Source organism: Aquarana catesbeiana, linkage group LG03, assembly GCF_042186555.1.
Source record: "Aquarana catesbeiana isolate 2022-GZ linkage group LG03, ASM4218655v1, whole genome shotgun sequence".
Classification (NCBI taxonomy): domain Eukaryota; kingdom Metazoa; phylum Chordata; class Amphibia; order Anura; family Ranidae; genus Aquarana; species Aquarana catesbeiana.
Genome location: NC_133326.1, coordinates 282,224,844 through 282,238,508, shown reverse-complemented (window position 1 = coordinate 282,238,508; position 13,665 = coordinate 282,224,844). Strand labels below are relative to the sequence as shown.

The 13,665-nt window shown below is 41.3% G+C and overlaps 1 protein-coding gene across 1 annotated transcript in view; it reads left to right on the top strand.

Moving 5' to 3' along the window:
* PLXNC1 (plexin C1) overlaps positions 1–13,665 on the top strand; it is a 181,695-nt gene that overhangs the window by 69,353 nt on the left and 98,677 nt on the right. Inside the window, exon 10 of the mRNA XM_073620173.1 lies at positions 12,274–12,404. Within this exon, the coding sequence (XP_073476274.1) occupies positions 12,274–12,404 (131 nt within the window). The remainder of the gene's footprint in view (positions 1–12,273; positions 12,405–13,665) is intronic.

The window sequence follows — 13,665 nt, the reverse complement described above, 5'->3', positions numbered from 1 at the left end:
ATTCAGAAGGGGTATGTATTTTATCTTATACAGCTTCCCCAAAGAGCTTGTTAACTTAACACCCAGGTACTTAATGTTATCTCTCCACGGGAAATGGAACACCTCGGCGAGTCTACTGGCTTCCTGTTTATTGATATTGATCTTTAATGCTTCAGACTTTTCTATATTAATTTTAAAATTTGAAAGTTCGTTATATTTCCTTATTATGGCCAACAGATTGGGAATTGAAATTCTAGGATTTGAGATATAGAAGAGTATGTTATTGGCAAATGCAGCCAATTTATGGTCCTCCTCATCTACTCTACATCCACTGATGTCCGGTTGTTTTCGGATCATATTGAGGAGGGGCTCCAGGGCCAGGACAAATAGAAGCGGGGACAACGGACAGCCCTGTCTAGTACCATTCTCCATGACAAACCGTGCAGAAGGTATGTTATTCACCCTTACAAAAGCCACAGGTTGATTATATAGAATTTTTATCCATTTTAACATTATTGGCCCCACTCCCATTGCCTCCAGCGTACTGAACATGAATCCCCAGTCTACTCTGTCAAACGCCTTTTCGGCATCTATCGACAGAAGTAGCCCTGGGGATCTGCTTGCCTTAAATGCCTCCATTACAAGGAGAGACCGCACCCCATTATCTCTTCCCTCTCTCCCTGGGACAAACCCCACCTGGTCCGGGTGGACCAGGTAGGCCATTTTCTCCCTAAGCCGGGTTGCCAACACCTTAGCATATAATTTGGTGTCTGCGTTTAACAGCGCAATTGGCCTGTAACTCGAACATAGGGTGCGGTCTCTCCCTTCCTTGAGAATAAGAGTTACCACTGCCAGTAAGGCATCTCCACACATTTCTCCCTGTTTTCCCAAACCATTCCACATCTGGCATAGCCGTGGGACCAGGGATTCTTTAAATTTTTTATAAAAACTGGTTGTAAAGCCATCCGGCCCGGGACTCTTACCCGTGGGGATTGCTTTAGAGCCCTAAGAACCTCCTCCTCCGTGATCGGTCTCTCCAATTCCATTGAATCTATTTCTGAAAGAGTTGGGAGGGCTGCCTCCTTTAAAAATTCTCTCACCTTCTCCTCTTTCTTCCCCGCCTGTTTTTCTCTTTGCCCCACTGAATAAAGAGAAGTAAAAAAACTTCTAAATTCCTCCCCTATTTCTCTTGTAGCGTGTCTCATTTCTCCTTTTTTATTTTTAACCTTCTCTATATAATTCTCCTCCTTCTTTTTCCTACTAGTTGAGGCCAGATGTTTCCCCACCTTGTTCCCTTTCCAGTGTAGGCATCTAAGATGTTTATACCTTCTTTTGATGACTTCTTCTTCTAATAACTCTCTCAGCTCCTCTCTTTGTGTTGTCAGTTCTCTAAATACTGTTTTTTCCTCTCCCCTGTTGGCTTTATGCAGTTGTTCTAATTGATGAATCTTTTCTATGAGACTGTCTTTCTTTTTCCCCCTTTCTCTCTTCTCCCCCGTGCCCATCGATATTAACACCCCCCTTACGTAAGCCTTGAAAGTCTCCCAAATGACTGTCCCTGGGATCTCTTCAGATTCTTTGCTGAGGAAAAACCCGTCAATCTCCCGCTGTATTCTTTCCACAACAGATTCTTTCTCTAGGAGAGTTTCATTTAACCGCCACATGTATGAGATCCTTTGTAGACCCTTTATCTCTAGTGTCATCACAACAGGGGCATGGTCTGATATAGTCTGAATCTCACTCTTTGAACCCACAATCGAATCTAATAGGCTATGGTTTACTATCAGATAATCCAGCCTTGAATAGGTCCTATGGACCGGTGAAAAGAAGGTATAATCCCTCTCCTTAGGGTGCAACACCCTCCATACATCAATCAGTTGATGATCGTGCAATTTCCTCCCGATTCTGAGGCACCCCTTTTTATCTACCCTCCCGGCACCAGCTGACCTATCCAAGGCCGGATCTAGACCGAAATTGAAGTCTCCCGCCAGGATCACTTCCCCCTCTTTAACTTCCTCTAGACTATTCAGGGTCCGGGAGAGGTATTTTATCGGGTCGCTATTTGGACAATACACATTGGCCAATGTAAAAATCTTTTCACTCATTTTTATTTTAACAAACAGAAAACACCCCTCTGAATCCACCCTCTTATCCAAAAAAGTAAATTTCAACTGCTTTGAGAATCCGATTACCACTCCCTTCGCCCTTTTAGAGGGGGAGTCACAATATATCCATACCGGGAAACCTCTTGAGTCCAGTTTAATGCCCTCCTCATACACCAAGTGTGTTTCCTGCAAAAAAAGCAATATCTATATCATGCATCTGTAATTCTTTAGCTAATCTACGCCTTTTCCCTGGAGAGTTAAGACCTTTTACATTATATGACAAGCATCTAATTTCCGTTTCCGCCCTTCTTTATAGCGAACTCTTATGTCACTCATATTCCCCTCTACTTTTTCCCAGAGTTGACCTGGCATTATTGCCCAGAAAAAAGGGACTAAGAACATATACCTTAAATCTGCGAATGACCCCATTGCTATATTTCACCGATTGGACACCTCTCAGATTCTTCCAGATCTTTGCCTTTTCCTCATAATGATGAAACCTTACAATCACATCTCTTGGCGAATTTTCTCTTGCATTTAAGGGTTTTCTAATCCTATGGACCCGCTCCACTTTAAGCTCCTCCTTTTTACTTCTTCCCAACAATGGATTAAAAATTTCTTTCATTATAGAGAACATATCTTCCCCTCTCTGCTCTGGTATAGATCTAATTCTTAGGTTTTGCCTTCTGTTTTGATTATCTTGCTCTTCTAACTTAAGGAGCAACTCCCGTTGGCCTGTTTGTAAATTTTTAACTTGTTTTTTTAAATCTTCAATCGCTGACGTATGCTGCTCTGTTACCTCTTCCACTGCTTCCACCCGTTTCAAGAGATGTCCCAAATCTTCCCTAATATTGAGAATCTCTGCCTTCAGCACGTTCTCTAACCTAGTGAACATATCTTGTATCTCTGTTTTTGTTGGTAAAACCTCAATATTTGCTTCTATGCTTAAGTCGAGCTCAGTCCCCGGGGAAGTCGCACCTCTGGGAGTACCTCCTGACGCTCCTTTATTTTTTTGTGGGGTCCTTCTTTTTATCCTTTACATTTTGTTGTTTATTGTCCATACTAGGGCTCTTAGCTTGGGCTTCTTTCAAGTATTTTTGAATGGTACTTGCGTTTAAACTGTCTCTTGATTTTTTAGCCTCCGATGCCTTATTGGAACGCCCTTTCATATTCTTCTCCCCCAACTCAGCGCCTCTCTTTTATTAGTTATCTGTGTCTCCTTGCTCCACTCTACAACCCCCTCAGTGCACTATTCATGATCTCCAAGCACCTTAACTGCAAACGCATTGCACATAGGAACTCATTCAGTATCAGCTGGTCCTACCTTTTGTTGTCTTGATGCATAGAGACGCAGGGATCGTAAAGATGCACTCCGGGCTTTAAAACCTTGCTTGGCTGGCGACGGTGTTCTCCGCTGCTTCTCAGGGCTCCACAGGCTCCACAGAGGCAGGAGGGTACCTCTTCTTCTTTGAAAAGTAATTGCACCTGCCCCTGCAGGGGTCCTGGACTCGGGACCACACTTCCAGACTCCACTTCAACTTAGGACGAGAGGGGGGGTGAAGCGATGGGAGAGAGGTGGCGCCAATCCCCTACTGTGCCGAGGGGGGGTGGCCAGCGGGCCAAGTTAGAACCGGGATCTGAGGGATCCTATTGCGCCAGGAGTGTGTCCCATGGAGGCGGACCGGAAGCTTCGGCGACGCTTCCTCCCTCCGTTTTCACCTCACCGCACACTAATACCAGCCTCCGCTTCGTGTACAGCACCCCTCCTGGCCTCCGATAGCTAATTGCTAGAGCGCTGTTGGTGTAGCTGGTGTAGATATCTCCCAGAGATCAGCGTGAGCTCTCACCCCACGCTGTCTCTCCCGCCGTCATCCTTCCTCCTCCGCTGACCTCCACTGCCCCACAGCAAGGCCCCTCCCCTAACCCTCACACGTCACATCCTCCGCAACGTTTGTTTTGCCTTCTACATCTGCGGGTTTTATTTTTTGCGCTATAAACAAAAAAAAGTCAATTTTGAAAAACTGTAGATTTTTAACATTTTTCTATAATAAATATCCCCCAAATTAAAAAAAAAAAAAAAAAAATTCTTCATCGGTTTAGGCCAATATATATTCTACATATTTTTGGTAAAATAGCAATAAGCGTATATTGATTGGTTATGGGAAAGATTTATGGCATTTTTATGCCATTTTTATTATATATATATTTTTTTACTAGTAATGGCGGTGATCTGCGATTTTTAGCGGTATTGCGACATTGCAACTGACAGATCGGACACTTTTGACACATTTTTGGGACCATTGACAATTATACAGCGATCAGTGCTAGAAAAATGCACTGTGTAAATGTCACTGGCTGGGAAGGGGTTAACACTGAGGGGCAATCAAGGGGTTAAATGTGTGTTCCCTCAATGTGTTCTAACTGTATGGGGAAAGAACTGAGTAGGAGAGGAGACATATTGCACCATAAAGTGCATCAACCATTTTCAACCCACATCAATGTGACACACGTCTACACATGTGTTTCTGGTGTGAACGTAGCCAGAGGAATGCAAACTGTGGGCCAGTACAAAGATTTCAAACTTCAGTCCTAAACTACCACTTATAGCACTGTTTACATATACTGTATGTGGTATAGAAGGATGTGTGATAAAATCTTGCTTCCTGCGATGTTGCTGTGTTTTTTCAGTAAAACACTTGTTTTTACAAGGATAAATGGTAATGCATGTAAAACACATCTTAAAGCGGAACTTCATTTTTTCAATCAACATTGACTATTTTTAATCCTTATGCTGCTGGCATTAGTAAATAGATAGGAAAGTAGAACATATTTACTTGTTTTAAACTATTTTTAACATTTCTTCAGTTACTTCCTGGTTTCCAGGCCTAGGCAAATGACGTCATACATATCAGGCGCCTTTAGGAGGGGAGTTTGGTTTTTCTAAGCTACGCACATGCTCCTGCCTGCATGCCTGAGCTAAGGATAGATGGATTCCAGGAAGTAAATACTACAATCATCTGCCCCTACTCAAGATGGCTAAGGCCAGAAATGCTAGGGGGTTGTTTTTTAGAAAAAGAAAGCATGGAGATGTGGATGGACGGGTGAGTTTGCTTTGAATATTAAAAAATGAATTAAAGGAGTTGTAAAGGCAGAAGGTTTTTTATCTTAATGCATTCTATGCATTAAGATAAAAAACCTTCTGTGTGTAGAAGCCTCCCCAGAACCCCCCAATTGCCTACCTGACCTCCTTCTCTCTCCAGCAATGTCCACAATCTCCTCAGCCATCCAGTACACTCCTCCTGATTGGCTGAGACAGAGCAGTGGCGCTATTGGCTCCCGTGGCTGTCAATCAAAGTCAGTCAGCCAATCTGGGGAGAGAGGGGGTCGGGGCTCCGTGTCTGAATGGATACACGGAGCTCTGATTTGGCTTGGGAGAAGAATGCCCACCGAGAATGAGAGGCAGTAAAATATCTGCCCTTTTTTTTTTTTTTTTGCTGATGGCAGCACAATTACATTGAAAGCTTTATTCAAAAAGGAATGACACCATGCGATGTGATGAATGTGATAACAATAATTTATAATGATCTGAAGCACTCATTCTAGTACTCCTACACACCTGAATGCTCCAAGCAGTGTAAGAAACAATCAAATTGCCTGCTTCCATCATGACGTGAATTGCCATTCTAATGCCGCGTACACACGGTCGGATTTTCCAACGGAAAATGTTCGATGGGAGCTTTTTGTCGGAAATTCCGACCGCGTGTAGGCTCCATCGGACATTTTCCAGCGGAATTTCTGACACACGAAATTTGAGATCTGGTTCTCAAATTTTCCGACAACAAAATCCGTTCTCGTAAATTCCGATCGTGTGTACACAATTCGGACGCAGAAAGTTCCACGCATGCTCGGAATCAAGCAGAAGAGCCGCACTGGCTATTGAACTTCAGTTTTCTCGGCTCGTCGTATGTGTTGTACGTCACTGTGTTCTTAACGGTTGTAATTTCCGACAAGATTTGTGTGACCGTGTGTATGTAAGACAAGTTTGAGCCAACATCCGTCAGAAAAAATCCACGGATTTTGTTGTCGGAATGTCCGATCAATGTCCGATCGTGTGTACGGGGCATAAGGCTTTTGCTCAAGAGTCATTTTGTCCATTTCTAATCCATACTTTTATTGCTGTCTGAGCCCCTGTTAAGGAGATTCATCCTCTCTATTTGTCCTGTTTTCCATTATAATTAAGAGTGAAAATAAAAGAAAATCTAACATTTTGGGTTTTCCCCCAAACACTAACACAGTAAAAATATTCCAATGGGAACACTAATTCTGGCAACCCTGGTGACAGTGAGGGATTCCTTCACTATGGTGGGTTTCTGTTTTGGCTCGAGGACAGGACATAAAGGGAAATGTCTCCAATTGAACATACAATATATTGTGAAAAGTATTGGGATGCCTGCCTTCACGCGCACATGAACTTTAATGGCATCCCAGACTTAGTCCATAAGGTTCAATATTGAGTTGGCCAACCCTATGCAGCTATAACAGCTTCAACTCCTCTGGGATGTCTGCCCACAAGGTGTGGCCCACAAGGTGTGGGTATGGGAATGTTTGACCATTCTTCCAGAAGCGCATTTGTGAGGTCAGGAACTGATGTTAGACGAGAAGGACTGGCTCACAATCTCCGCTCTAATTCATCCCAAAGGTGTTCTATTGGGTTGAGGTCAGGACTCTGTGCAGGCCAGTCAAGTTCCTCCACCCCAAATTCACTCATCCATGTCTTTATGGACCTTACTTTGTGCACAGTCATGTTGGAACAGGAAGCAGCCATCCCCAAACTGTTCCCACAAAGTTGGGAGCATGAAATTGTCCAAAATGTCTTGGTATGCTGACACCTTAAGAGTTCCCTTTACTGGAACTAAGAGGCCAAGCCCAACCCCTGAAAAACAACCCCGACATTAATCCCCCCCTCCACCAAATGATTTGGGCCAGTGCACAAATCGATCTGTATTTGTTGTAACAATTTTTTTTTTTTTTTGTTTGTTTCAGACTTTACTTCAAAGTGTATACACTTTGCTGTTCCCAATTCATGATCGGTGTTTGCTCCTGTTGTTGTTATACTGTTGTATTGATATTTTAATATCATGTTTTAACCTGCCAACAAATGGGTACTGTATTCTTATGCAAGTCATATCCATATTTTCTCCTTTTAAAGGAGCATATCTTATATCAGTAATTAGCCTGGGAAAGCGCATTGGTGGCTAAAATATCGATGCTGTCCTTTATTTATGAGTAAAAAATGTAGCTCTTTTTTGCTACAACCCTTTGCTTTTTTATATTTGTGGTCACTGGGGACTGGTGCTGTGTTGGTGCAAATGACAACTGCTTCTGGATCCATGAGTTGGTCATCTCAGATAGGGACTTACATTGCATTTTATACAGGATGGGGTATCTACTTTTTAAGCCTTTATCAGTGGTATTTTTTTAAAAGATTCTTACAAGGTCTATTAAGGACTCTCATTTTTACCCTGGGTACTTCCTGTGGATTCTGGGAGATGGGGTTGCTTACAAAATACCTTGTGTACAAAAGAGCTTAGTGATTTTTCTTTCATATTAATTGAGTTAAGTTTTAAAGATTGAAAAGGGTTTTACAAATTCACTACAAACTACTAACTGACACTGAAAGTGTTGTTTTCACAGCAGGAAATGTAAGCCATGCACACCCCACACCACAGATTTAGCAAGCCCTACGGTAATACAGAATTAGCACATATTTTTCATTGTACTTCCTGAAATTGGTAATTAACAGTAGTTGCTGCATGTTTGAAACCATAAACCACTTTTTTAACATTTAAGATTTGTCAGGGATAACAGTATGGTTTTTGACCAACTACATTTAGTATGAATAAAAGTCACACCTGTAATAAGAACAATTAATGACACAAATTACACATTTTTTGAACCATGATCAAAAAGCCTCATGCAATGGCTTCTTTGTGGTAAACCCATGTAGGTGGCATTTAAATTGATTTTGTAGCTGGTTCTGTTTGCACTAGCAGTTTTCAGCAATGTAGCATGGTATGTTTTTCATTTGATGGAATTATATTTTTTAAAATGATATAAGACCTCATTAAATGCCCACTAGACATTAAAATTGTACTCCAGGCAGATATAAAATAAAATAAAACACAAGGGAATATAATTATAAATTTACAAACAAATCAATATAGATACCTTATGGTTCAATAGATTTTTTTAAATTAAATTTTACATTACATTGCATACATCATAAGGTACAAAGTACACAGTAACAATAGAGGTAGCGGCTTGTCAGAGTACAGAGACAATTTGAGTGATTGGAAGATGGCTCATAAACAGACAATAATCCAGATCTGTATTGTTAAGATTATTTAAGATTAAGATTATTGATACAGAAAGGAACAAGATAGAACTTGTTGGCTGGATGGTCTAGATCTACTAAGTTAGACTGATGGGTAAAGGCAAGAAAAAGTGTGTGAGGCACAGGAGGGCAGAGGGTTGGTAAAAGGGCTGTGGTCAAACCAGGCCTAAAGACCTATCAGGCCCACGTCAATTACAGATGGGAGAAAGTGTTTAAATCAACAGAAAAATGTTTGTATTGATGCACCATAGTTTGCATAATTTTGGATTTGGTTTCAGCTACAGAAATAGTGGAAGTTATCCATACTTTCCCAATCTTCTGCTTTGTTGCAGCAAATACATGGACTATAAGCTTATATTGTATGTTGAGGAGATCAGATGGCCTGACACAGGGGAGAGTATATTCCACTGTGGGAGGGATTGCCATTAATGTAGTAAGAAGTAAGAAAATATTGGTTCAGAATTGCTGAGGCACCGGGCATGTCCTCCATGTGTGATAAACTGTACCCAGTTGTCCACATCCTCAAAAACACTTGGGAGAATAGCCAGGTACAAAATGAGCAATTCTGGTGGGTACTAAGTACCAACATGTCATGACTTTATAATTGGTTTCTATAGCCAGTATGTAATGTGAGCTGGATTTCACTGTGGCCCAAATTCAACACCAATCTTCCCCATCTTAAACCTTCCCTAAGTCTGTTGTTAACTGTCAAGTGTAGGTCAAAATCTGAGAGTTGACAGGAAGTTATATATGAGTGTTATCATGCCCAGCGAGGGTGGGTCCTTACAGCACAGCTTCTCTAAAGCGGTCAAGAATAGGGAGCTAATATAGTGTTCTATAAAGTGTTTTATCTGAAAGTATATATAATTCTGCGGATGGCAGTTGGTATGCCTGTTGTATAAACAAAAAAAGACTTGACCTCATTAGACACAGTAAGCTTGGAGATTTGGGTCATGCCTGCCAAAATGTGGGCTTGCAATTTAGAAATGGTGTGGAAAGCTGAACGGAACACTGGGATGCAGAGAATGAACCTACAAGGTTTACTTGGACTGTACTCTTCCAAAGTACCCCGGGCATTCCAGACCATCATGGTATGTTTCAGTATTGGATTAGATATCTTTGGTGTGTCCACATTTGGAATTTAGGGATTTAACAAAGCTCGGGAGACCTAAGATGCCAGAAAGTACACTTCGGATCAAAACTATGAAGCTTAGTCAGGGTTTATGGATATTCCAGATGAAGCTAAGTATTTGGCGTTGTATAGATCTAAGAAACAGGGACAGGGAGACTGGGGGAACTCTCATAATAGAACAGCTTTGGAAAAAAGGTATTACTGCAGCAATTCTGCCTAGCCAGGGGAGTTAAAATGTATCCCAGGCAGCTAAAAGTATCCAAAGTTTATGCAATGGTGGAGGTCAGTTAACTACATAAAGGCTGGTGTAGAAATCAGCACAGAAGATCCCAAAATAGGGAATAGCATTGGGCACTCATGAAAAATTTTAGTATTGACAGAGATGGTCTATGGTGGATTACATTCAGATTACATTCAGCTCAGTGCTGTACAGTGTGTGACATTAGATTGTCAACCCTTGTAAGCTGAGGAATACCATCTGATCTTTGTACTTTAAACGGCTGTATAGTAGAGGAGAGGGGGCTGCAGTTTCAGCTCTAAAGCTTGTCTTTGTCTAAAACATTTTCTCTTGTATTAAAAATTAGAACTCAAGGTATGTTTTTATTGATGAGTGTGTCAAAACTGGGATGATTCCTGTGGCACCAGGACAAAAAAGAGGATAACTGCCACACATTTTTTTAAGTACAGCGGTGTCCAAAGTTGGTGGAGTACCATAAAACTAAATGGAAAAAATAGGCAGGGGGAGAGTCCAAGTATGTAGACTTGTCAAAGTCACATGACCAGCTCTTCTTCAATCAACAAGCTCTCTCTTATGTACTGGTAACTGAACCATAACCAAATTGTAACTTTGCTTCTAGCTGCCATAGTAAAGTTGTCAACTTAAACTTTAAGTGTTATGTCATCTTCCCTTGCTTCTACTTGATTTGATTGTAGCCGTATTAGTGCAATTGTGACAGAGAAAATTGAGTACTGTCCGTGATACTTTTTTTATTTGCACTAACATACAGGGCAAGCTTTCGGGGTATGTCCCCTTCTTCAAGGTCCAAGCAGTACTCACTTGGACCTTGAAGAAGGGGACATACCCCGAAAGCTTGTCCTGAAAAATTGTATGTTAGTGCAAATAAAAAAAGTATCACGGACAGTACTCAATTTTCTCTTGCTTCTACTTAAAGTGGAACTGTATCCAAAACAACTTGATAGAAAATAATGTTTTTTTAGCAAGGAACATACATTCCACATTAGTAATTTTGCTACCAAAATTATTGTGTTCTGTAAATTTCCACCAGCATTGCTTCTACTTTTTTCTTGCCTGGGGCTGCCATTTTGTTAAAGCCCAGAGCTCCTGAGCAGCAGTAAATCTGTAGGTTGTCAGCAGATTGGTCTCTAGAGGCTCAGATTTTCAACACAATTCCAAAAATGGAGAGCAAATGAGCATGTGCAGAGCAGGGCCAGACAGTGTATTACTGTCTTATTTTTTAATGTTTTACATACTGTAGCTATACCTTCAAAGGGAGCCAACTTGAAGTAATCTAGCAGGACCTATTTTTCTGAATAAAATTCCACTTTAAGTATGGCATTAGACAATTTGAGTCAGACTAAATGCCTTTAAGTAGGATGTAGTCATTGGATTTTGATAACTCTTCATCATTATATGACGCTTACTTTGCAAACTGTTAGCTAGAAAGTATGATTGATGTCTTCATTGGCCACCCACATTCTTATAGGGCGTACACACGGTCGGACTTTGTTCGGACATTCCGACAACAAAATCCTAGAATTTTTTCCGACGGATGTTGGCTCAAACTTGTCTTGCACACACACGGTCACACAAAGTTGTCGGAAAATCCGATCATTCTGAACGCGGTGACGTAAAACACGTACGTCGGGACTATAAACGGGGCAGTGGCCAATAGCTTTCATCTCTTTATTTATTCTGAGCATGCGTGGCACTTTGTCCGTCGGATTTGTGTACACACGATCGGAATTTCCGACAACGGATTTTGTTGTCGGAAAATTTTATCTCCTGCTCTCCAACTTTGTGTGTCGGAAAATCCGATGGAAAATGTCCGATGGAGCCCACACATGGTCGGAATTTCCGACAACACGCTCCGATCGGACATTTTCCATCGGAAAATCCGACCGTGTGTACGGGGCATTACTCTTTTGGATACTGTGTGCCATTCCTTTACTAGTCAAGTGGAAAAGAAGGAACGCTGCCTTCTATAGTATTTAACCTGTGAAACAGCTACACATCATTGCACTTGCACTGAGTTTTGCACCAACTCATTAGAAATCGTGTTCTTTCCAGATTTTTTTCAGCAGAAGAATGGTGGGAAAGTACAGTGAAGGGGGGGCATACAATTATCATATGCCCCTGTTAGTTTTTGGAGGATCCCATGAACATCTGTGCCCATTTCTGAAGCCATGCATGGCACCCTGTACAACAATATGTTTGCACATGCCGAACCTTGTCTTTTTTGCATTTATATTTTTACTAGAATTGTCACTTTTTTGATTCAACAAACAAAATGCACATGCTATTAAATGGTTGAAATTTGATTAGAACCAAATAAGCACAATATACTTTGGAGAAAAGGTGTTAATTCAGATTTTTCTTCCCAGGTGCCAGGGCTGTAGCTTATAATGTTTTCTTTCGCACCCAGGTCAAGATTAAATCAGTATCCCCTTATAGGATAACCTATGCCGGAAAAAGGAATGTTCTGATTACTGGAGAGAATTTGAAGAATCTAACAAGATTGTTTTTAGTAGGCACCAGCAGCTGCAAACCACAGGAGTAAGTTAGCGCACCAAACACTTTGTAGCATGTCCATTGTTCTATACCACCACATAGTTTAGTGAAATGCAATGCTGGACATACATGAGCAGATCTTTTGCCAACAAATAAGGATCCAGCATTTTTCTGCAAACTATTCAGCAATCAGGGCATTTAAAATTTCACATTTTTAATATTTCTTCCACTGGTCCTATGTCTTATCAGGCAAATTGCAGTGGACTGTTGCATGCAATTAACATGTTTGCACATTGGATCTGTTCGAACTCTGCCCTTCATTGAAAGTTTATTTAAAGCCCAACTCTAGGATCAAAGTAAGCCCCCCCCCCACTTAACAAAATTATTCCCAAATTCTTGTTTTTCACTTACCTTAAAGCAGAGCTAAACCCATCTATTTAAGGCCTTGCACACTGCAGCTTGAAAAAGCTTTTTACTGAGCTAAAATACAACCCATTAATAGTAATGTACCTATGCACACAGCAGCATAAACAAGAGCTGTGCATTCTTCAGTAACAAAAAAAGAATATAAAAACCTGCATTTTTGGACAGTAATTTACGCCTCGTGCATGCAAAACCATGCAAAAAACGTGAGAATACATTTTCGCATGTGCGCGCAAATTTGCACAAGCGAATATACATGAAAATGCATGCAAATACATACAAAAAAAGTCTTAAAAAGTAGATGCTCAAACAGGAGTAACGTGTACAAGAGGCCTAGCAGTTTCAAAAAACAGTTACATTCACGGCATGTGTCCATCATATGGCTGGGGTCATAGCTGACCACATGCGAAGAATTTGGCATTTGAAGATCAAACAGAGGCCAGGATAGCAGCTTCCTTGGCTGAAAACGATAGAAGGGCATAGTTCCGCTTTAGGCCACGGTCACATTATTATCCAGCATCGGGTCTTTCTCCTCTGTCTACTTTTTGGAAGAGTCCTTCTTTCTGGTGTCCACGTCACTGCCTACTGCTATGGATAATTCCCATTGGCTAGCCAGGGAAGGGGTCTTCTTTGGATCCAGAAGAGGATCAACATAACACTGAGGGGAGTAAATAGAACCAGCCGTAAAGAGTTAAATTGTGGCACTACACTAGTGGTCCCAGAAGGCAGAAATGGCGTTAGCGTGGGGCATGAATGGGGGGGGGACTTAGGTGAGTATAACTGCCTTTACCAAGTTAGGAAAAATATACACCGGGATTAGAGGAAGGTGGAAAGGCAGGATGAGGAAAAAAATTGATTTTGCCTGGGGTTGGGCTTTAAAGTT